At 37.7% G+C, this 24,275-nt stretch overlaps 2 protein-coding genes across 2 annotated transcripts; one reads left to right on the top strand and one right to left on the bottom strand.

Moving 5' to 3' along the window:
• Positions 1–4,481: 4,481 nt before the first annotated feature.
• On the top strand, positions 4,482–16,320 carry slc7a14a (solute carrier family 7 member 14a; the record flags this gene model as incomplete). The annotated part of the gene is made up of 7 exons (XM_081373484.1): positions 4,482–4,785; positions 6,441–6,677; positions 8,727–8,944; positions 9,069–9,215; positions 10,520–10,728; positions 13,989–14,866; positions 15,944–16,320. The coding sequence occupies 7 exons, from the start codon at positions 4,482–4,484 to the stop codon at positions 16,318–16,320; spliced, it is 2,370 nt and encodes a 789-aa protein (XP_081229610.1).
• A 5,038-nt stretch (positions 16,321–21,358) lies between these two features.
• Positions 21,359–23,983, bottom strand: cldn11a (claudin 11a). The gene is made up of 3 exons (XM_081374083.1): positions 23,514–23,983; positions 22,790–22,954; positions 21,359–22,403 (listed from the first exon to the last, which is right to left on the bottom strand). The coding sequence occupies exons 1-3, from the start codon at positions 23,737–23,739 to the stop codon at positions 22,147–22,149; spliced, it is 648 nt and encodes a 215-aa protein (XP_081230209.1). The 5' UTR covers positions 23,740–23,983; the 3' UTR covers positions 21,359–22,146.
• Positions 23,984–24,275: the final 292 nt, after the last annotated feature.

Genomic DNA, 24,275 nt, shown 5'->3' with positions numbered 1-24,275 from the left:
ATCTGACTGCAGTAGATGTGAAAGATATTAATAAAAATGATGTTATTTCAGCCAGCGCACATACCTGTATTTACATCCTGTTTTCGGTCGAAGTCCATAGTAATCGATTGTCGAGTTCACGCGCATTGGTTTAGTACCTATGATCACGCGCGTGAACTCGACGATTGATTACTATGGACTTCGACCGTAAACAGGATGTAAATACAGGTATGTGCGCTGGCTGAATAAACATCATTTTTATCCCTATCTTTCACATCTATTGCAGTCAGATTGACTCGCGTTCACTCCGAAGGAATCACTCACATGACCTGTGCACTTGTAATGACACATCAATGACGTTAAGAGGCTAAAAGCAGGTTTAAATATTGCCCCATTGAAGTCAACAGGGTGCAAATTTTAAAAAGAGGATAACACGGTGTAGGCAACACCGATTTTTGTCGTTGTTCTCTGTATTGACAGCACTCCAAATTTACAAAAAAATGAGCTCAATGTTAAAATTGACCGGAGTTCTCCTTTAAGAATTTACATATCTGAATATATGATAAATATATGAATTTATATGTCATATAGTCAGTCATATATATATATTTATACATATTTTTACATATAAATACAAACCATATGTATTTGGCAAAAGTATTGTGCCTTGTGCTATGCTTTTCTGCTCGCATGCATTTTTTATGTTACCGTTAATGCATAAAATACATGTGGAAGGAGAGCTGTGTAAAGTAGGATCTTTATGTCATTATCTTGTCTATTTGAATAATATCAATGCTCTGTGTTGGACTGCAGGCCACTGTTTATACATGTGTGTGTGTTATAAGGTCATTGGCAAGGTTTGAATACTCTTCTAGCTCCCTAAAGGGACGAACAGCATCAGTGTAATGTTACTGTTTAGCTTTAAACTGCGCAATGTGGACTGACATGTGAACCTTAAATAGCCGTTACTTTTACATTTTGCTGGACATCTCCTTAGTTTTAGCTTGAAACCACAATCCATCCATCATACATTTAAGTCATTTATAAGCTAAGATCGGTAGAGCAGACAGACCCAGTCTTTGTAAACCTGTGGCGAATCATTATCCTGGTCAGGAGTGATGTGCTTGAGTCACTGTGATGGACACACTTCACTGCGATCTCTCACTGTCTTCCTGCACACAGTTAGACATGCGATGAAGGAGAGAGAGTATCATTACAGCTGAGAGAAACCATTAAAATCCTTCAAAGTGACAGGATTGACGAGTTAAATTGGAAGGAACTGGGCTAGTGGTGAAAGAGACGAGGAAAGGACTATGAAATGATGTGTTGGTAAAACGAAAAAGGGTTAAGAGAGAAAAGATCAGAGGAGAAAGAATGTCACAGGGCTCCAGACTAACTTTTTTTATTAGGAGCGCTGTAGCCCCTGACTTAAAATTTTAGGAGCGCAAGCAGAAAATTTAGGGGCACACCTTCACATTTTCCCCCTAAATAACTATTACAGACAAATGCTTTGATAATAAATAGATTAAGCGTACAGAAATTATGGTGCAGTTTTATTTTAAGATCACAGGGCTCCAGACTAACATCTGAGGGCCACGGCTCTTAAGTTCTACAGAAAGTATTTGGTAGCACTGTGGGATGACAAAGCACTGAGCTAAATTTGAGGTGTATAGATAAAGTTAAATTTAATTATTATCCTTCATAATGTCTTAATATTATTTCAAAAGCAAAATGAGTGACAAAATAGATATTAGGGAGTGAAAATAGCCAATAAGCACCCTCAGCAGCTGTTTACAATGGTAATTTAGTCTTCTTTAAAAAAAAAATAAGTGTGAGTTTTCCTACTTCTTGAAACTTTCAGTTTTATAAATAGAGACAATCTTTAAAGGATGAACAAAAATGTTTTGGTCGACACATAAAAAAAAAATATTTTAATAGGATATAGTTTTGAAGTGCTGTAAAAAGATGTGTAGGCTACTTTCATAACCACAGTATACCATAGTTATAGTTATGTCTGGTTCAGAATACGCAATTTTTTTGTCTGTTACTACAGTCAATGTATCAGATTACACGATTTCGAGTCTCGACTCCTAAAAATCTTGTCATGTCCTGGACAAGAAACATTGTCAGACTACACATTGCTTTACGACCAGTCATCTCGAGCCGTCTCACACACATATTCACTCGCACATGTACACACGCACGCACACACTCTCTCACTCTCTCTCGCTCGCTCGCTCACTCACTCACTCGCGCGCGGGCGCACACACACACACACTCATTCACTCGGAACCCTTCATGGAGGACCGTTAAAAAATGAATTGTCGTGATGTCGTAAACAAAGCATCGCAGACGCGACGTCGGTTGTCGCCCACTATGAACGAGATGAAATTTACTGGTCGCACATGTGCGACTGGATGTAAAATTTAATCTCAAATTTTGGTCGCAAAATGCGACCATTTGGTCGCAGTCTGGAGCCCTGTGTCAGATAGGAAATGAAACCGATGAAAGCAGGAATGAACAGGCTGGGTTTTGTTCTTTGTCTGTTCCTATTTGGCTGCACACCAAGGCTCATCATCACATTTTATTGGTGTTCAACATGGGTCTTGATGTTATCTCTAGCTTCTTCCTATCAAGAGGCCCTCAAGATGTCAAATCAACAAACTCTAACAAAACGCCTTTACATTTAGTGCCACCTGCAAAACGCTTATTTTTCATATTTATTTAATCTTTTTGAACTGCTTTATCAGGATGGACTGAAATTAAATGAGTCATGAAATATCACTACAGCTAGCAGGCACTCATGAAAGTGCATTTATAAAGAAGGTCTCTTATTTGAATGATGGACACAGATGCCATAAACAGTTGTGAAAATCTGATGATGATAATAATATGCTAATTTTCTGTTCTGTTTCAAATCTAAGAACTGCCTTGAATCGACTGAGACATATTGTTAGCATGTAAATGATTTGCTTGATGATTTCTCTGAGAAAGTGTCATTTAGCCAGACAGATATACCCATTACTGAGTTCTTATCTGCTTTTTTTGTGACCCACAATGGCAGCGAAATATTGCGCTACATGTTTTACGTTGTAGAAAGCATTCATTCATCTGTTAAACTAAGCTAACAGGCCTTTCTTTTACAAACATCAGTGAATAGCTGATGGGAAGAAGGGGCTCTTGCCTCATGCATTAGTATTTAATCAGGCGGTATAAATGGAACTCTTGTGAATATGGCAGCACATTTCCTTAAGGCTAGCATGAAAATGCCTTTACCACGACAAATGTTTTATCAGTCAACAGCCTTAGATTTGCTTCAAAATGCAATTGAAACACACTTGAACAACAGCAAATGCATCTCTTTGGGAGAATTCACAGGATGATACCCCAGTGGTTTTGTGTTAGAAATAAAAAATCAGGCAGGTGCAAAATGCATAATTTTGTAGGTAGTTGTAATATACATTTTTCATATAAGAAATTTCTCTTGCTCTATTAAAATAATTGATTCTTTTTGTTAAAGACTTTGTCTAGTTTTTCAGAGTGCGAACCATCTACAGTCTCTTCTATATTTTATTGGTTTTCACACACCTGGACTTACAACTAGCCTTCATCTGAGCGCAACAATATTTCCTTGTCATATAAGAAATGTATAACATAGCACAATATTTCACAGCTAGTGAAAAAGATATATTAGATATATGAATATTTAAAATTATATGAATGTTATTATTTAATAATGCATGTACAGATATGATAATATATCTATATGTTTTATTATTAAATATTCATATTTTTTATTTAGTACTGTATATACTTTCCATTCAAAAATTTGGGATTTGTACGATTATGTTTCTGAAAGAAGTACCTTATTCTCACCCAGGATGCAATTATTTGATCAAAAATATTGTAAAAAAATGTAAAATTGTGAAATATTTATACAATTTAAAGTGTTTTCTAATTTAATATATTTTAAATTGTATTTTATTCCTGTGATGGTAAAGCTGAATTTTCAGCATCATTACTCCAGTCTTCAGTGTCACATGATCCTTCAGAAATCATTCAGATATCCTGATATGCTGCTCAAGAAAGATTTCTGATTATTATTAATGTTAAAAACAGTTGTGCTGCTCAATACTTCTGTTGTAACTGGGATATATGTTTTTTTTCCAGATATCTTTGACTTTGAAAGTAAAAAAAAAAAAAAAAAACTTTTATTACAGTATAAGGAAAGCATAAGTAAGCATGACTGTCAAGAATAATGATTGATCACTCTATAATTGTCATCTCATTTTGTTCACAGCGTTGCTTCACCTTCACCCTCACTGGTCATGTGGAAACATCTAGTAATGATGCTCCTCTGAAAGACAGTGAACATCTCAGCTGGTTTCTGTGTGACCCCCTATACTGCAAGGCCATCTCCCAAAGCTTCTTTAGACCCTCCATTCTCCTCAGAGTATCAGCCCCATATCTTGAAGCCCTTTGATCCATAACCTGGCTCCAGGATGAGTGGGCTCTTTGCCAAACTGGACCCACGGCGGATTCAGTGGGGGGCCACCTGGTTTGCCTTCCAGTCCCGCGTTCTGCGCACGAAGCCGGTGGAGTCCATGCTGGAGAGCTCAGGTGGCACGGGGGCTCACGGCACCAAACTCGCCCGCGTTCTCTCCACCGTGGACCTTGTGTCTCTGGGAGTGGGAAGCTGTGTAGGCACGGGCATGTACGTGGTTTCTGGACTGGTGGCTAAGGAAATGGCGGGTCCTGGGGTCATTGTGTCTTTCATCATCGCTGCCGTGGCATCCATCCTGTCAGGTGAGTGCCGCCCCGACTTCCTGTTCCAGTCAATCTGACACAAAAGAGAAAAACACAGAAAAAAAGGTCTGTCATATTCCTACGTGGTCTAGGTAGTGTTATTGTACTATGGGTAACATCATTTTTTTATTCACTGATCCTGAGTCAGGCTTAAGCTGAGTGAACACATGTATAACTTTATGCCTCCTGACGTGTGGTGATGACTCATGGTGAACTGGCTCATTAGGTTTACAGGTTGGAGCTGTGCACTGCATGCAGCAACCAAAATAGAGTTGGGGGGGAAAATCCATTTAGTTTTCCCTGTGGAGACCAACATAAAGAACCCAAAAATGAAAGGGAAGTGGAAAATGAAATGAATATTTTTTTTCCTGTATGCAGCTGACCCTTCTACCCATGCAAACAGAAACAGAGTTTAATATTGAAACCACTTATATTGACACCCTTGGTAAATATTAGCTAAACAAGCCATGAAAAAAATCTTTGCTTTTTATCGTCTTTGTCTTTCATTCAAAATATTCATAACTTCCATATGTGCCACAGATGATATGCACTGTTTAAAGGTTTGGGTTCTCTAAGATTTTTTGAAATAAGTATCATAAGTTCACCAAGGCTGCATTTATTTGATCAAAAATAAAGTAATATTGTGAAATATTATTACAATTTAAAATAACTGTTTTCTATTTTAATATATTTTAAAATGTATCCTATGATGGTAAAGCTGAATTTTCAGCCTCATTACTCCAGTCTTCAGTGTCACATGATGCTTCAGAAATAATTCTAATATGCTGATTTGCTGCTCAAGAAACATTTCTAATTATTATCAATATTGAACATAGTTGTGCTGTTTAATATTTTGTGGAAACTGCAAATTTTTTTATTTATTTTTTTGTATTCTTTGCTTAATAGAAATGAAAAAAAAAATAATAGCATTTATTTTAAATATAAATCTTTTGTAACATTATACAAAAATTATTTTTGATCAATTTAATGCATCTTTGCTGAATAAATGAATTAATTTCTCTAAAAAATTTCATGCAGACCCCAAACTTGTGAACGGCAGTGTATTCCATCACTTGTATGTATTTGGGGGGACAAATGAACACAAATCCTATTAGCAGGCCTGTCCAAGAAGTCAATATGAAATTGAAATGAACCCTATTTACTTTGCTAATGCATGTTTCTGGTTTTATTGTGATTGATTCATCTGTTACAAAGAAAAAAACAACAACAACACTGGCTCCATTCTGGTATGAAACCATCCATCCAATGATTTCTCAGTAAATAAATTCAAGTGCCGTCCTATATTTGATCACGTTTCATTCAGAAATACATTACATTATGTCAGCTTCACAGGTTATGTACTTCTCTATAGCACTGATGTTAGAAAGTACATATTGGTTCTGAATGGAAAAACAGATAATCCTTATCTTTTTCCACTATAGTGGGGTTTACAGGGATCCAGCCGGTAAAGAGTGATTTTACTCCTGTTATCTGGCCCTCTGGGATTCTATGTGTTTGACATTTGAGAATTGATCTGACACTCCAGCCCAAAAAAAATCAATGATTCCATCTCAGCAACCAGTTAGAGACTTTCATGCTTTTATTGATAACCTTCGGGAGTACAGGTGTTACAGTAATCATTGTTATCTCCACAGGAGTGTGCTATGCTGAATTTGGTGTGCGTGTGCCTAAAACCACAGGATCGGCCTATACTTATAGCTATGTGACGGTGGGCGAATTTGTGGCTTTTTTCATTGGCTGGAATCTGATTTTGGAGTATCTGATTGGTACAGCAGCAGGAGCCAGTGCCCTCAGCAGCATGTTTGACTCGCTGGCCAATCACAGCATCAGTGGCTTCATGATCAAACATGTAGGAACACTTAATGGCCTGGGTGAGTGACATGAACTTTAGACACTGTTATGTTTATGTTTAGAAAATAATCATCAATGTCTGGGACCCGCATTAATCTCAATTCTGCAACAAGGAAACCTTTATTTGACATAAAAAACATGACAGCCTACTACTATTAAATCCGGTTGATTTTATGTCACTGAATGTTGCAGAATGAACTGAACTGAACTGACACACTAATAGTCTTGACACACTCCCACAGTTATTACAACAGAAGTTACAGTAGGCTCAATTTATCAGTAGATTGGAGTTAATGGTGCTGCAGAAAAGAAAAGGGACATTGGCAGTCAATAGTCTGGTGACAATGACAATTTTAAGAAAGCTTGTAAAAAAAACAGCATCTTCTCTCTCAGCTTCTGTGTTACACTGTGAAACAACTGCTCCAATTACACTTCTGAAGAGGAAAAATAAGCACTTTTATAGGTTGGGCATTTGCTATTAAAATTAGCTTATAATTTTTTTTCAAAGCAGATATGATTTGAAGCAAATTCTAGATCTTGACATTTTCTCAGTTTACTAAATATGCATGTGAAAATGCTTTTTCTATGTGTCTTGATTGCTGATTATGAAATAACTTGATTATGCACTTTAATGAATAGTACCTTTTAGAAAATGTTTATTCTGTCAGGACTACTATCGGCAAAGATGATTTTCATTTAGCATACAGTTTGGATTGGCGGTATGGTTCTGTTCTGGGCAAGAACTCTTGGAGAGCAGCAATAACCACCCTTAGGGTAAACCTAACAGAACCAACATAAATGTATTTCTGATATTAATGTTGTGTAGAATATGATTCAAGAAAAATGAGTCTGATTCGAAAAGGAATATCAGAAGGCCAAGTCCTGACTAGATGAGAGGAGAAGGATGGGGGAGGGTAATCAGCTCCTGATCAACACGATAAAGCTGCTGATAATTCTGAATGGATCTTATAGAGATGCTGTGATAGGGATCGTATTCATATAGGTATATGACGTCCTAGACGTGGATCAGCTGAGAGTCAGCTGACTGACGCGACCTGCCAGAACTAACGCTACACCTGATTATTGTTTTGCACATAATATTGCAATATTTTTTTAATAGTTGGTTTCAGTACAGTAATAAAAACGAATTATTTATTGTTATTTTATATCAAATACTTTTTCCTCACATTGTACAATGGGTCTTTATACATCAAAATTTATAGCTGCCTTTATATTTTCGGAAGTGGGTCCCTCACAATGGGACATTTTGGGGTCATTGGCGTCAAAACCCCTAACCTACAACAACTTTGTTGAGTTCTCAAAAAGACACACCATCTACCGTCAATCCTCAGACTACAGATGGAGGAATGAAATAAGGGTATTTGGGAAATCTAGAAAGGATGATATTTGCTTTCTGCTCAGCGTGTTTGGTTTGCAGACAGACATTACATATAGACTATTGTGTCTGACCCAGACAAAACATGGCATTTGTGCCAAAATACATAATCTTACTCGGCCAACAGCAGTAAAATCTCTTCTTTTTCTTTAACCAACCCCTTTCTCTAAGAGTCTAATATTCCTCCATCTGTGTCTCTCTGCACACATTATGGTTCATAGTCATTTCCGCTTAAGGCCTTGTTAGTATGTTGAATATTTTTAGAAATACGTGATTTATTCATGACTGCATTGAGGGGTCAACAGAGGACTGTCTGTTGTCATGTTGTGAAAAACAACTGTCTAAACTCAATACTGTCATCTATCTATCTATCTATCTATCTATCTATCTATCTATCTATCTATCTATCTATCTATCTATCTATCTATCTATCTATCTATCTATCTATCTATCTTATCTATCTATCTATCTATCTATCTATCTATCTATCTATTCTAGTATCTAGTATTCAAACTACTTGCCCGAATAACCATAAAACTTCAATGCTTTTTAAGCTTGTTGAACCTTTCGTACAATATTTTGTAATGCCAACATCAAAATTGGCTCAACACATTCCTTTTTTGTTATGTTTCAAAATCCATGTGATGTGAATTCCTCCTTTATCACCTCTCAGGTAAAGGGGAGCAGTCGTATCCAGACTTCTTGGCTCTGGTCATAGCTATCCTGGTCACAGTAATAGTTGCTCTGGGTGTGAAGAATTCCGTCGGGTTCAACAACGTGCTGAATGTCATCAATCTGGTGGTGTGGGTGTTCATAATGATTGCAGGCCTGTTCTTCGTCAGTGTAAGCAACTGGGACGAGGGACGATTCCTGCCTTATGGCTGGTCAGGGGTAAAGTACATTTCAAATCAATTATTGAAGTTCAATCCGTTAGTGCAGTTAGTGACTCTCAGCATAAACAATAAAGAGAAAATTGCATTGTCTTGTAGCTATAATCAACCACTCTGTCCAACAGGTCATGCAGGGTGCAGCCACTTGCTTCTATGCCTTTATTGGGTTTGACATCATAGCCACCACGGGAGAAGAAGCCAAGAGTCCCAACACATCCATCCCCTATGCCATCACTGCCTCTCTGGTCACCTGCCTCACTGCCTATGTCTCTGTGAGTATATACTGTAGCATTAACCATTTGTACACTCATTTTGGGTTCATACGCAATACACTAAATCTGAGACTACGTTGAAAATTTCATTTAAACCTGAAAATTGTACATGTTTCTATCATTTGGCTGCTTTGATTGTCCAGTTAACACTCAAGTTTGTTCATTTTCATCGTTAATAATTGAGTGTGATGCTGACTTGTGTCAAGTGATAAAGGTTTTATTAAGTTTGGTATATCATTCACAGTCTATTTATTTATACTTAAACTTCTCCATTTAAGAATATAAATGATGCATGTCGAAAGATCATCTACTGTAGCATAACTTTGTTCCTTTCTTTGCGTTCACAGACAGTCATTGATTATTCTCTTCATGCAGCATGTCTGAATATATTAAAAGCTCTCCAGCTTTATCACCCTGCTATGCTGTCTGTCTGTAGGAGGTTGTCATAGAAACGCAATGGGTGTTAACACACCGACAGACCTCTTTCCTGTATAAAACAATATTCTATACGTTTTATTTCTATTTTCTCTGTTTTCTGCTATCTGATCTTCTTTTATTCTGTATCTGTCTCCAATTTTTCTCACGTCTGTTTTGGTTTTAGCTGAAACAAAATTGCCTTTACTAAAATGGCTCTTCATTTTCACACCTACAGGACTGTCTGATGAGAAGCGAACTTGTTAATTAGCAGCGTTCACCCCTCCAGATCTCGTTTTGTTGTCGCAGAGGCTAATTTTAGCCCCAGGCACTTTGGTTCTCTGTGTCTGTGTCTGTGTTTGTGTGCATATGTGTGTGTGTTTCTGTTGCATTTTCTGAAATGCATTAAATGTGTCATAATGTATCATGATCTTTTGATACAAAAGAGTCCATTGTACTATGAAAACAGATTGTAACTTTAAGAACCCAGTGCTTTCTACCCAGCAAAAATAGACGGCAAAAACAACTTGTTCTGTACTTTTGCAACTTTATAACGTCAGATATTTGAAAACATAAACATTCCAATGATGCCATTAGGTGTTCAGAAAGTTTAGGATAAATTCTATTAATCCCAGTTCTATTAGACTTTTTATTCAGAAAAGTCTGTCAAACCTTGTACTGTTTCTGGCTCCTTTGCATATCCTTCCAAGGTTCCAAAAATTGGAAGATAATTGTTATTTTTAACAATGTTCCTGATCATTTCAGTCTGATCCTAACAGTTTGAATGACACATTTATGATGGGTGCGTTTCTTAAAGCACAGCAGAAAAAAAAAAAACCTGTTTAATTGTAAGGTCAATGAATCACACTCTGTTTCTTCCTCTCTCACAGGTGAGTGTGATCCTCACCCTGATGGTCCCTTACACTGAAATTGACACAGACGCTCCTCTGATGGAAATGTTTTCTCTACATGGCTTCCAAACTGCCAAATACATAGTGGCCATCGGCTCCATTGCAGGACTGACAGTCAGTTTGTTGGGCTCTCTTTTCCCACTGCCGAGAGTCATCTACGCCATGGCAGGAGATGGTTTGCTCTTCAGGTACTATAAAACTAAATAACAAAAGACTAACTGCAAGGTCAAGTAATGATTCACGATGATCTTTAATGAGTATGTCTCCATTATTGCAAATGATTAAAATGGCCTTTAAATATCATTCTCTGCTGGAGAAATAGGCTCCTGTCATGCAGTTTCAAAAGAAATGCCCTGACATTTAAAATCAAAGCCTGTATAATGGATATGTGGTAAGACTTTGATAAAAATGAATGTTTGGATGTTTCACCCTGTTTACACATAGTATTAACGTCAGTACACCCGTCACAGGTGTTCAAAAGTTGTCAGACAAGAGACTGTCATTTACACTTGGAAGTAAGATCTCTCAAAGCGTCTCAAATGCAGCTCATGTCAACACAGATTTCAAAGGGAGGGTCCCCTTTAAAAAGCATGAAAAAGTATTTAAAAATTCTAAAAGACTACAAATACATCCACGTTTTAATCTCACTGCAAATGTGATCTTTTGAGCAGAAACCCTTTTTTAGTGGAATACCTGTAAATGAATTTCAACTGTGCTTCACATAATGCCGCCACTACAATTCGAAAGTTTTGGGTCGAAAAGATCTTTGAATGATTTTGAAATAAGTCTGTTATGCTCGCCATGGCTGCAATCAGTTGATCATAAATTCAGTAGAAACAGTAACATTTAATTTATTACTGTAATGGCAAAGCTAAATTTTTAGCAGCCATTACTCCAGTCTGATTTGGTGCTCAAGAAATATTTCAAATAATATTTCAAATCAGGATTCATTGATGAATAGAAAGTTCAAAAGAACAACATTTATTTGAAATAGAATTGTTTTGTAACATCATAAATGTATTTACTCTCACTTTACAGTTTTTCTCAGTCGCTTTGGTGCATTTCTCACATCACTATTTACATTTGCACAACAGTTAGTTCAACCTCCACAACATTTAGTCATTTGTGCACATCATAGTAGCAGTTTCTCATTCCTTCCAACAAATTGCAAAAGCTTTTGGACATGCATCAATTGCTTTCATACAACTCTCTGCTGTTTTATAACATTATCATTTGCTTATGTCATGTTAGTCAAAATTAACTATACTTGTGAATGCTGAATAGTCATTCCATATAAAACTAATAGTCCTCATTTCATTGCTTGAGTCATTACATACAAAAATGTTGAACTAGCTGTCAAAATTTGTCATTTAAAAAAAAAAAAAATCCTGAAAAAGTCTCCTAAATTGAACAATTTGCAATTGAGCAAGAGATGATATTCGCTGTGATGTAGATTACTGTAAATTATGTGACCAGACAGAGAGGAACGTCTGGATGTGCATGAATGATTACAGTACCATGTATGTTGTATGTTCAGTTCCAATATGTTCTGCAATATTGTGTACAGTTGTGCACAGCTCTACCCAAAGGGAGTTTATGTTTGTTGTAAATAATGGTGTATTTTTTCTTTTGCACAATGCTGTGAACAAATTAGAATTGCAAAGAGCATATGCAGTAAAAATGTGAAACATACATATTCAGTGTCTTGTACTCAGTTACCTCATAAATACAGTAATGTGTAACTTTACTGTATTTTTCAAATGGCTGTGCAAATAGTATATAGTGCTGTCTTGAGCATTTTCAGGTAGTATCACCAAGATCTGACTTTTATCATTGGAAAACATTTACAGAGTAAACTGTCATAATGAAAACACGACAAAGCCATTTGACTATCTTGTTCATAAACGATGGTGTCAGGACTTTTTATTTTGATGACACTGACACTTTCATTGACATAAATACTTGCTTTTGATGAGTGAGCTTTCCATTTTGAGCAAGTGACACGCTTTTGCAGGTTATCAACTAGGTTTTGCAGTTTGTACTAATTGTTTTGAGAACTGCATTAACTGTTGTGCAAATGTAAATAGTGTTATGAGAAATGCACCAAAGCGACTGAGAAAAACTGTAAATCCATTTAGTGCATCCTTGCTGAATAAAATTATTTGTTTCTTAAAAAAAATCTTACTGACCCTAAATTTCGAACGGTACTCTATAAATGCACTTTTCCAAAATGTTTAATCAGACAGTAATTTTCTAGCCACACATATCTACCAAAATATAAAACTTTCGTTTTAGTACATCTCGGGCCCTATCTTGCACCCAGCGCAATTGACTTTGTACACCGACGCATGTATCATTCCTATTTTGCACCCGCGCAAAGCGCGCTTTTCCCTCCACAGATGCACGTCGCTAAACTAGGGAATGAACTTGCGCTCCCTGGTCGGTTCAGCGCAAACAAGGAGGCGTGTTCCGGCGCAAACGTTCCTTCATGCTATTTTGCAGGTTTAGAAAACAATTGCGCCACTAACCAGGAAAAAATTGTTTAAAGTCAGTGGCGCGTTGCGCATGTTATTCATATGCTATTTTAAGGGCGCATGCTTGGCCATAATCAATGTAGCGTGTGCACAACGCGCATACACTTTGATTCTCTCATCTACACAGAAGCAGCAGTTTTCATTTTTGCAAATCATACATTATTACGATAGATAGATAGATAGATAGATAGATAGATAGATAGATAGATAGATAGATAGATAGATAGAAAGATAGATAGATAGATAGATAGATAGATAGATAGAAAGATAGATAGATAGATAGATAGATAGATAGATAGATAGATAGATAGATAGATAGATAGATAGATAGATAGATAGATAGATAGATAGATAGATAGATAGATAGATAGACAATTTATTATAAAAGCATACATCTAGCTTACACATTTACCCAAATTATCATACGCCTGTTTAACCGAAGTTAATTTGGGTGGGTTTCTCCATTTCAATGTAACTTCTCTCTTTTACGTCCCTGACGAGAGCGTTGCTCTCCTTGGCTGTGAACCGCTCCTGGCGCGCGCCTGGCAAATCCGCCGTTATGATAGGAATCCGCTTTAGAACAAGCGCACCTGCTCTTAAAGGGAATGTGAGATGACACTCTGATTGGTTTATTTCACGTTACGCCCAAACCACACCTATGAATAATGAAGCTCTTCAGACCAACCCATTTAGATTTGCGCCGGACTCAAGAGTCATTTATCCCGCCGGGAAAATAGCAACAGCGCCAAGACCCGCCCACAAAGTTACTTGCGCTTTGCACTTTGACACTTGCTTTTCAGATCGTTAAAATAGGGCCCATAGTCTTTTTAGGTGTCAGGACCCCATTTGCTCCTGTATATAGCTCTTGTGATTGGAGGACTGAAGGTGTCATGTGCACACTCTGTATGTTTCAGGTTCCTGGCTAATGTGAGCACGTACACAGAGACTCCTGCAGTGGCCTGTGTGGTGTCGGGGTTCCTCTCTGCTCTCTTGGCTTTGCTCGTCAGTCTGAGGGACCTGATCGAGATGATGTCCATCGGCACTCTGCTAGCCTACACGCTAGTGTCGGTGTGTGTGCTTCTGCTCCGTTACCAGCCTGAAGGAGACATCCACGGATTCGTCAACTTCCTCTCCGAGCAGAACTCCAAACGGAAGGAGGGAGTGCTGGCCGAGTGCGAGAAGGAAGCCTGCTCGCCGGTCAGTGAGGGTGATGATTATGGAGGAGCTGCCACAAACACCTGCGGAGCCAAGAACCTGCCGTCTCTGGGAGACAACGAGATGCTGATTGGTAAGCCTGACAAGTCCACCTACACTGCCAGTCACCCCAACTACGGCACCGTGGACATGTCCTCAGGCATTGAGTCAGATGAGACGGACAGTGTGTACCTTCTGAAGCTGAAGAAGCTGCTGGGGCCTCGCTATTACACCATGCGCATTCGGCTCGGCCTGCCGGGCAAGATGGACCGGCCCACTGTGGCCACCGGCCGGGTCGTCACTCGCTGCGTCATTCTGCTCTTCATCCTCATCTTCTGCTTCTGCTCCCTTATCATCTTCGGGTCAGGTCAGATCGCTGATGGCCAGTGGTGGGCCGTGCTGCTGCTGGTGCTGCTGCTGCTGGTCATCACGCTTTTGGTCTTCATCATCATTCAGCAGCCGGAGAACCCCAAGCGCCTGCCCTACATGGCTCCCTGCGTTCCCTTTGTCCCGGCCTCTGCCATGCTTGTAAACGTTTACCTCATGCTCAAGCTCTCCACCATCACATGGATCCGTTTTGGCGTATGGTGCTTCGTGGGTGAGTTTCAACGTTATTTTAAATTGGCTTGTCGATACAGGCAGCATCTTATTGACATGGGTCATTCCTGATATGCAGGACGGTTTCATATATACCATTCAAAGGTTTGGGGTCAGTAACCGAAGCTTTATTCAGCTTCATCAAAAGTGACTGTAAAGACATTTATAATGCTACAGAAGATTTCTTTTCCAAATAATTTCAGAATCCTGAAAAAATTTATCTTGGTTTCCATAAAAATATTACCGGTAATCAGCACAACTGTTTTCAACATTGATAATAATAGGAAATGTTTTTTAAGCACTAAATAAGCATTAAAATAATTTCTGAAGGATCACAGGAATAAATTACATTTTAAAATATATTAAAATACAAAACATTTATTTTAAATTGTAATAATATTTCACATTACAGTTTTTACTGTTTTTTAATCAGATAAATGCAGCCTTTTGGTGAGCATAATATACTTATTTCAAAAACATTTTTTTAAAAATCCCATACTTTTGAACAGTAGTGTAGTTTGAATGACCATGGACTGAATTTTATAGATTTCTAAATAATATAATAAATTGGCAAATTAATGAAAAATATTGCAAGTGATTCTTTTTTTCCCCTTTAGCCTAATTGAATTTTTTTTTAACTAAGATTTAAATATGGTTTTAATGGTGATCAGTGTATTGTTTTTGTGTTCTAAATATATTTTATGTAAAAAATATATATATTTTAAATATATGTTTTCAAATTGTATTTTTTTTGCCATTGTGTAAATAATAAAGTTATGATTAACTAAGTTTAATTTCAAGCATATTTCTGAAAGTATAGTAAACCCTTTTTTGAAGAAATTCTTCCAAATGAAATGACAACACAATCATTGATTTTACAATAAAATTTACAGTTCTAAACTATTGCATGACAGGAATGACCCACATGCTCTAATGTCTCCACTGTCAATCATTTGCTGTGTTTTTTATGTTTCTTTTGTCAATGAAGTGAGGGAAAACACTGATCAATTAGATTTGTGCATTAGCTTATGTACGCGTGTGCACTGTTTGTGTTGTCTCTGTGTGTTCGTCTCTGCAGGTGTTTTGATCTACTTTGGCTATGGCATGTGGAACAGCACCCTAGAGATCACGGCGCGAGAGGAGGAAGCCCATGCTAGCACATACCAGCGCTATGACGTGGGCGTGGATGACAACTTTGCCGTGGATGACGATCTATACCCTTCTGGAGATGGAGGGCCATACCAAAGCTTGGGCTCCCATGAGGGCAGAGGTGGGCACCAGAAACAGCAACACCAGGAGCAGAGCGAGCCTCAGCCTGACGGCCTGGACAGGGTGGACAACCACAGGACCTCCTCTTCCTCCTCACACAGCAGGGCCAAAAGCAAAGCTGGCAAACCTAGTCTGGGCTTTGAGGCGCTGGTGGTCGACGACGATTTGGACGATCCTTTGGAATGAGAATGTAATCTGAATGTACTCGTCTGCCAACAACTGCAGAACCCTTGGGCTAGATTGTTATGTCTTTGCAATGAGTTTTTATTTGACTTCTATTCCTTCATTTGCAGCCCTTTTTTTTACCACATTGGATAATGAATGGATTTAGGATGGGATTTAACATTTAGAAGGCTTTTGATCTTTCTTTTTTTGACCATATAGCACCTAACATTTCTTTCTTTTTTGTTTTTAAATTATTTTACAGTTTAAAATTAATTCTCATTATAATCGTTTTACTGAACTCTTCAGCACTTAAATATGTACAAGCTAATGTTTCTCTTGAAAGCAACAGTCCCTCCGACCAAATTACAGTAACTAGCATGAAATGTATTATCTGGCATGCAGTTTATTACTGCCCTGCTATCACAGTCCCACAGTTTTTCCCAATACAAGCATCTTTCAGCTGTCAGGACGATGTCCGTTCACAGATCACTTCCACTCTATTAGCCTCGACACTGTCTTTATATGGGGTCGATATAAAACCAGCTGAAGAATTCCCATGCGAAGCCCTTAAAACACTTAAAGCGATTTGCACACTTTAGCTATTCAGTAAGCAGCTGTTTTTCTTAATCAATTTTATTACCGCATACAAAAAAGGTTAGTTTGAGAAGCAAAGATAGATGATAAGATGAGGAATGATATGATAAATAGTTAGGCCCCACAGAATCAAAGGCCTCATTCTCTTCCGCTCAAACATCTAGCCCAAGTGAGGTTTGGACCGTAGGTTTTCACAAATAGTAATTGGACTTTGCTTGCAATAGTGCCTTCATCTGTCAGTGTGTGCTTTAAATATGGCCATCAAGATGTCCATGCTTGTTTGTTTGTCATTTCTGTTGATGTCGACATATCCATGGGTTTGTTTTCCCGCTGAAGGTGCCTCTCAGCTGTCACATGTCACAACCGACCATCCATTCATCCTATGTGCCAGTGACTCCGCTTCATCCTTGCAAGCAGGCCGCTCTGTGTAAATACCCACGGTGTGACCACAGTACGATTTGTGTCTCTCGGCTGGTCAGTGTGTCCGTTGAAAAAAAAAAGGAGATGTGATTTAGGAAAACAGAGGGTAAGGAAGGGGAATTTGCATGTGGTGGAGAGCATTGTGAATTTTTTATCTGGATGTGCTCTTCTGCTGTTCCCTCCTCCCATAATTCATGTGGCGTTTAACCAATCTGTCCAGACCAACTCTATCTGTGCTACAGCTCTGCCAGCCGAAAACAAAAAAACAACCAAGCCAGGCCTCAAATCCATACGTGTGGAAGACACACTGAGCACATCATGCCATATTGCTTTAAATGTGTCTTTCCTCTTGTGTTTGTGACGGATATTTCGAAACGTTAAAAAACAACTAAAGATTGAGTTGCCATAAATGATTCGCAGTCCCATTAGCTCTCACAGCGTATAGAGCTTCATTTTGGGGCCTGGGTTGGTTTTGTTCCTTGCATTTGGTCTATGATGTGATTCTTGTCGCCGTGGCATTTTGCTGAATGTATAGCATGTTCAGACGTATGGGGCCCAGAGTAAAACTATGTTTGTGAGTATTTGCATGTGTGGTGACCGTCGAAAGACTTGATGTAACTCTGAAATGTAGCATTCTGAGAGACGAGGGTAGCAGCCTGCCCACCGTACACCCCTCGAACCCTCCTCGTCCTGAGTGGCCTCTGTTTACAAAGCAAGCCAAAGTCTGCATCCTTCGTTTACTGTATCAGACAAAAGACACAATTTTACTTCTGTAGAGTAGAACACCATATAACAGTGTGGAGATGTGAGATATCGAAGATAAGTATTTTTTTACAGGCATTTCATACCTTCAGGTTCTCTGTCAGGGTAGTGTAGCCACCGCCGACGGTGTTTTGTGGGTTCTCTTACGGTTCAGATGAACTTCTGAAGAAAAGTGGCGAAAGCATATATTTTTAATGGCCTCTTTCTAGACTAAAAAACATTACTGGAGACGTTTGGGTTTTGATTTAATATATTTAATTTAATGTTATAACATAAGAATAGGCTTAAGAAGGGCAAGGTTTTAAAGAGATAGTTAATTAAAAATAAAAATTTTGTCATCATTTATTTACCTCCTAACCTGTAAGATATTTAAAAAAAATGCCACAGTGTTTTTGTCCGTAGAATGGAAGACAATGGGGTCCAATGATGTTGTTTTGGACCCCATTGAAAAAAAATCATAAAAATATCTTATTTTGTGTTAAGCAGAAGTCATACATGTTTGGAGCGAAATGAGGATGAGTAAATGATGACAGAATTTTGGACAGATTACAGAAAGATTAGAATCTACATATAGAAATATTTTATTAAAAATCTATCTGGAAAAAAATACATCAAAAATGTTTCCACTGTTGCTTTTAAAGATAGCTACTATTTGTTATTCGTCTCTGAGAAAAGGTACAGTGTTTGTACTTTGTGATCTATCTTTCCTGCTATCATAGTTTGTTTGGTATTTGTTCAGGAAATGTGGAGATTGGCTTCCCTTGCAAATCTGATCTTTGTTTCTTCTGTATATTTTGGTATGAAGTGGATGTATTCTGGATTCAGTGATTTTTTTTAAAGAATCTATTTATTGTTTCTTCTACTTGTGGTTTTGCTCTCCCGTTGCACTGTGTAATGAGATGTTAATATTGCTTCCATGCAACAATGAAAGTCATTTATTGCAGATCAGATAAGCGTGACTCTTGGTTTTCCTTTCGCTTTAATGCTGTCTCACACAACCCCAAATCAGAAGTAATAAAAATCCTCACATGGGTGGCTTGTGTAAGCATTGCATTGCAGGCCCGCTCTCTTTCCTGTGGGGTGGAGCGGAGAGCCTAGAATAACAGCGATCCGAGGGTCGTACCTGAGCACAAAACAAACATGGTCATACTGGGATGGGGGCCGCTGGCTATGCAGAGGAATGAGATGAACAGATCAGGACGTACTGTTCCATTATCATTGCTGCAATGGTGGTCGATGTGGTACAATATGGTTTGGAGATCTCAAAACATGTTGTTGTGTTCAATTCATACAGTTCAGACTCTTCTGTCTGTATGGTGCAGACATCGACACAACCAGAAGCACACTCCTTTTGTGGGAGGGTCTTCATAAGTGTTATTCCTATGAGGCACTCATAGGACATCATTTGTGTCATCTCTCATCAGCCCGAATCAAATTTAAATGTGATGTCCTTATATTGTTTGTCATCATCTGTTTGGGAGGAAGCCTCCCCTTTTCCTGATGCAAAATATCCTGCTGCTAATCCTGGATGAGAGGAAGACAGTAAATATGTGATGCTGTGTGGTAAATGGTTTATATTTAAAACACATATTTAAAAAATATTATGCACTTTTAAGCTTATGCAATACCCAGTAGTTGCTTTAATACTCACACTACTTGCGTTGAAGATAATCCTTATGCAAAAGTTGATATCAACTCACTGCACAAATAATCAGACATTTCCTGTAAGACGCCATTCTGTGTTTTCAGAACATTCTGGAAACTGCAGATTTTTCTGGTCAGTTCAAGGTCAGTCTCATAATCAGTAACAATTTGTACTGGAGTATCAGGAAACAAATATAGTTTGTCATTTTTATGCTCAGTAGTATCAGTTTTCCTAGGAAAAAACAGACAAGCTAAAACTAGTGTATCAGGGTTGTTGTATTTCCACATTAGAAAATGATTACTTTAAATCATTTTGACTAGTAAATGAAGTTGACATGTTTGTTCAAATGGAGATACTTTCCTGAATTATACAAAGAACATTAAAGGGTCATGAAACGCCCCGTTTCAGTACAATCAGGTCTCGTCAGTTTTAAAAATTGCTCAAAATTGACCATGGAAATACACCACTGAGATATATAAGCACTGTAGTTCACGAAAATGTCACATCCTGCTGATGCTGACTTCAAATTACAAACCCGGCGTCATGAACAATCAGGTCCCCTCTCACAAATGGGTTGGCACTTTTTGTAATAGTATCTTGTATGCTATCAGTTCTCTGATTTTAGCACTACTGTAGCCTGCTGTATTGTACAACAGTTGATTTTATTAAATATATTTTAAATTAAATATATTAAAAGTGTAGCTTCACATTTTAGTATTTGTATGTTCTTAACAAATGATCAAATATGATAGATTTATAAAGCTAGCTGGCTAACAGGCTAGAGGTATGCTAAGCTAGAATGCTAAGCATTTAAAGAATGAGACATTTAATTTCACAGTATATAGCTTTGTGAAATCATAAGCAACATCATTTTAAAGGTAATTGCAGTCATATTCACATAGTTAAAACAACATTCCATGAGCCAAGTGTGTAGGTTTTCTAACACACTCAATGTGGCAAGCTAAGGCCTTTCAGCCAATGGAATCATTAGCCATTTATGCAGGGGGGACTCGTGTTCATGACACAGGATTGCTAAAATAGGCCAAAAATTCCTAAATGATCTACTTTCATCTTCAAATCATTTCTATTCTATTTCTACAGCATAATTTTAATTTTAAATATTAATTAAAAAAAATTGTTTCATGACTCTTTAAAAAGGAAATGCTAAACCTTTTTTTTCTCCAAGTTATAAACATAGGAATGAATGCTGGATTAACATCATGACATTTCAACTACCTGTTTCTTGCTAGTTCAGGTCAATTTCTGCTTTTTCTGTCTCTCCCTCTGCTTTTAGGTCTTCATTTGCAGCCATATTTGGAAGAGTAAAATACTGCAGGGACCAATGCAATTTTCCATTGAATTTCCTCCACCCCAAACTACCTCTTACCAAAGACTGAACGGTTAAGACCTACAAATAAGAAGCAATATTTGACATCTAAAATGCACCCTTCATAAATCATACTGTAGTGATAAAATTTGCTCAGTTTGATTCAGTTTTTTCACATAATGTACAAAAACATTCACATGTTGCTTGTATCCTCAGTATTCAGCCATTTTCGACTGTATGCCTAATGTGTAACAGGAAACATTCAGTTCAAGGACCCCAACCAGAAAACAAAAACGGAGACTCATCGCAACCAGAGTATAAATCTTCCTTTATGGCTGATTGCAACCATTAACCTTTAATCTGCCAGTCATGATTGCCCATCAGTCGTAATGGGACGAGCTTCTCGTTGGAGAAAGAGAAATCGATACACGTACATGTCTTGGGCTCCTGAACTGTATGTGTGTCTCGAGTGCTTTAAGTGAGAATGAATGAGAGGTTTAAGGATGATGCACTGCACCTGCCTGGGCATCTGACAGCAGACGCCATGTGTTTGACAATATACAGTCCTGCGGAAAGCAATTCGGTTCATTTTACCAGCAGGGTTTTATTTATAAAAAATGATATAACCTATAATCAAAAAACACTTTCACAGACATTTTCACATGGAAAACATTGTTTATTTAAAAAACAAAAAAACAAAAAAAAACTGCATACAAGTATTACAATAAATAATATTGCTAAATGGTTACTGCTTTGGTCCAATTTTGGTGCAATTTGGCTTGGCTATTCTGAAATAAATCAAAATGAAAAGATAGCTGTACAAACAGACTGAAATAAACTGAACGATTTAGAATAAAAGCAACATTGGTAATACTGTTAGTATCCCACTATAAACATAGGACTTAAAATGGCACATTGTAGACCCTTTGAACAATAAATCCTTCAGTGCAGTTACTTCTGGTCGACTAACCCTGCTGCTGAGTCAAAGGGTTAGAGTTCAGCTGTGCGATAACTATCCAAAGAGTCACCACTGTAGACAGACATAGTTGAAACAAGAAACAGTGGAGAAAGGGAAGAAAGAGGGTAGGAATCCCGGAGCTCACACGTGAGCACTTTTGGCGTGGTTAGTGGAGGGGGGGCCAGGATGGGTGGGGCCCTGTTTGGAGTAGTAGAATCTGTTGTTGTCAGTGTATGTGGCAGGGGTGTCCACTGAACAGCAGGTGATCATACAGCCTCCTAGCAAACAAAGTGCAGTTCCCACCCAGCCTGAATACAGGGAGAAGCCAAAGGACATCAGACCTTTCTCGTGATGGGCCCCGATGGGAAACCACACAGTGGAGACAATGCCACAAAAAGCTGAGGAAGAAAAGACACACTGTTAGCAAAAAAATATATAATTTTATTATTCTGGTTATATTTTGCATTAAGACAATAATGGCACAGATCCGGGCCACATCTGGTACACGTGGATTGAATGCGTACCAGATGTGGGCCGGATGTGGGCGCCACTACGTTGATGTCTGTGAGAGCTATAAGATACACTCAAAGGCTTAAACAACTGACTCTTACAGTTGATTACAGATTTAACTCATCCAATGATTAGAGTTGGTGATAAAATGGGTCCTCTGGGAGGAAGAGTGAGCAATCTATTTCTAAGTCCAATTACTAGAAATAATGCATTTTGCAATTTTTTTTTTCAGTGTAATATGATCTTAATTTAAGAAATACAAATACAGGCTTACCAGTCAGCAGTATTAGGACTCCACCGAACACTGATCGTTTGTTCTTGGCGCTTTCTGGTTCACTTCCGAGGTTAATACAGGACATGGACATGAGCACGAGCAATACAGCAGGCAATCCGAGAATCGATGCTGTGACCATTAGCGCTCGAGACGTCTGGATGTACGCTTAAAAAAAAAAAAACAGAATAATTAAATTCTCGAATTCATGGTAATAATAAAATTCAATTAATCATATTGTAATTTAATGATTTATATTATAAAATATATTTATAAACAAATAGTGGAGGAAAAAAAAAGTTGTTTCGTATAGGCTATGTCAAATATTTAGCCTAAATATAATTTATAGATAGGCTAATGAAAAAATACTATAGTTTTAATAGCTACATTGGCTACTATATGAATATTTAAAAATATAATCCGATTTAAAATTAAATAGGCCTACGTAGGCTACATTATAACGTAACCTATTAAAATTATCAAATAGCCTATTACATATTAATTTCATATTTGATAAGCTATATTTCATTTTATTTAATAACGTAAATAGTATGCTGCTTATGTATTAAATATTGGAAACTGAATTGTAATGGTTTTCATTGGATTTTGGTTTTCAAATGGTCTTTACTCCGACCAGAGAAAAAAAAAAAGAGAAAAAAATAATCCTAAAAGAAGCTAGAAAATTTCTGTTGTAATTACTGTTATTAATGAATTATTTCAGACGTACCTGGTAACTCGAGAATCTGCGTGAGTGTGATGCAGTGATACAGGGCAGTTGAGATCACACAGTCTGCCCACAAACCTTTGGCCTCCAGTTCATCCATCTTCTTACAGGTGTTCATGTTATATTTACAAGTAACTACCCATTCGTTAGTGGCAGTGGCGATGATAAGTCCAATCCAACCAAGAAAACTCATCACAAAACCCGTGAACTGTACGCAAGTATTTGCCATAGTGTTCAGTGTGCGCAAAAATTTGTCCAACAGAAGGAAAAGTCCTCTTGAAATAGATGATAATCAGATATTCTAAAGCCAGACAGGATACTTTCTCGGAATTTATATGTGGTAAAATCCAGATTTGTTAATCCATTGCGTAAAAATCATGATGAGTTGTAGATCCCTATGGAGCAAAGTAGACTATCCCAAGCTACTACAATGAGAGTACCGTTAGCAGAGCTTTTATAGTGGAACTAAAGACACAAAAGAACTTTCAGCCAATCACATGAGACACTTCCCAAGGTTACTCCTTATCACTTGTTTTTCACTCTCCTCTTTTCTACTTTCATGTCCATAGTCTGTAATGTTAAATAATGCTTAGGCTTATATAATGTGTAAAATTGACGAAATCAATAATAAGTACGGTAACTACCTATCTCAGAGTAATATTTGCTCAAGTGGCTTTGATAACAGTGCAGCACCTATGATTGAGTCAATCATTGCTGGATTTTTGTTATATGCTGCCCTCTGGCGGTTGAATTCTCAATTCATGT

This window comes from Scardinius erythrophthalmus, assembly GCF_964197995.2.
Source record: "Scardinius erythrophthalmus genome assembly, chromosome: 9".
In the NCBI taxonomy this organism is placed as follows: domain Eukaryota; kingdom Metazoa; phylum Chordata; class Actinopteri; order Cypriniformes; family Leuciscidae; genus Scardinius; species Scardinius erythrophthalmus.
Note: the sequence above shows the minus strand (reverse complement) of the source record. Positions and strands in the feature narration are given on the sequence as shown.

Excerpts from the sequence above, each read along its gene's own strand:
- cldn11a (XM_081374083.1), bottom strand. The coding sequence starts at position 23,739 with ATGGCAAATACTTGCGTACAGTTCACGGGTTTTGTGATGAGTTTTCTT. Across the intron at positions 22,955-23,513 it reads GCAGATTCTCGAGTTACCAG|CGTACATCCAGACGTCTCGA; the intron begins GTACGTCTGAAA and ends TTTTTTTTTAAG. Across the intron at positions 22,404-22,789 it reads AGTCCTAATACTGCTGACTG|CTTTTTGTGGCATTGTCTCC; the intron begins GTAAGCCTGTAT and ends TTTCTTCCTCAG.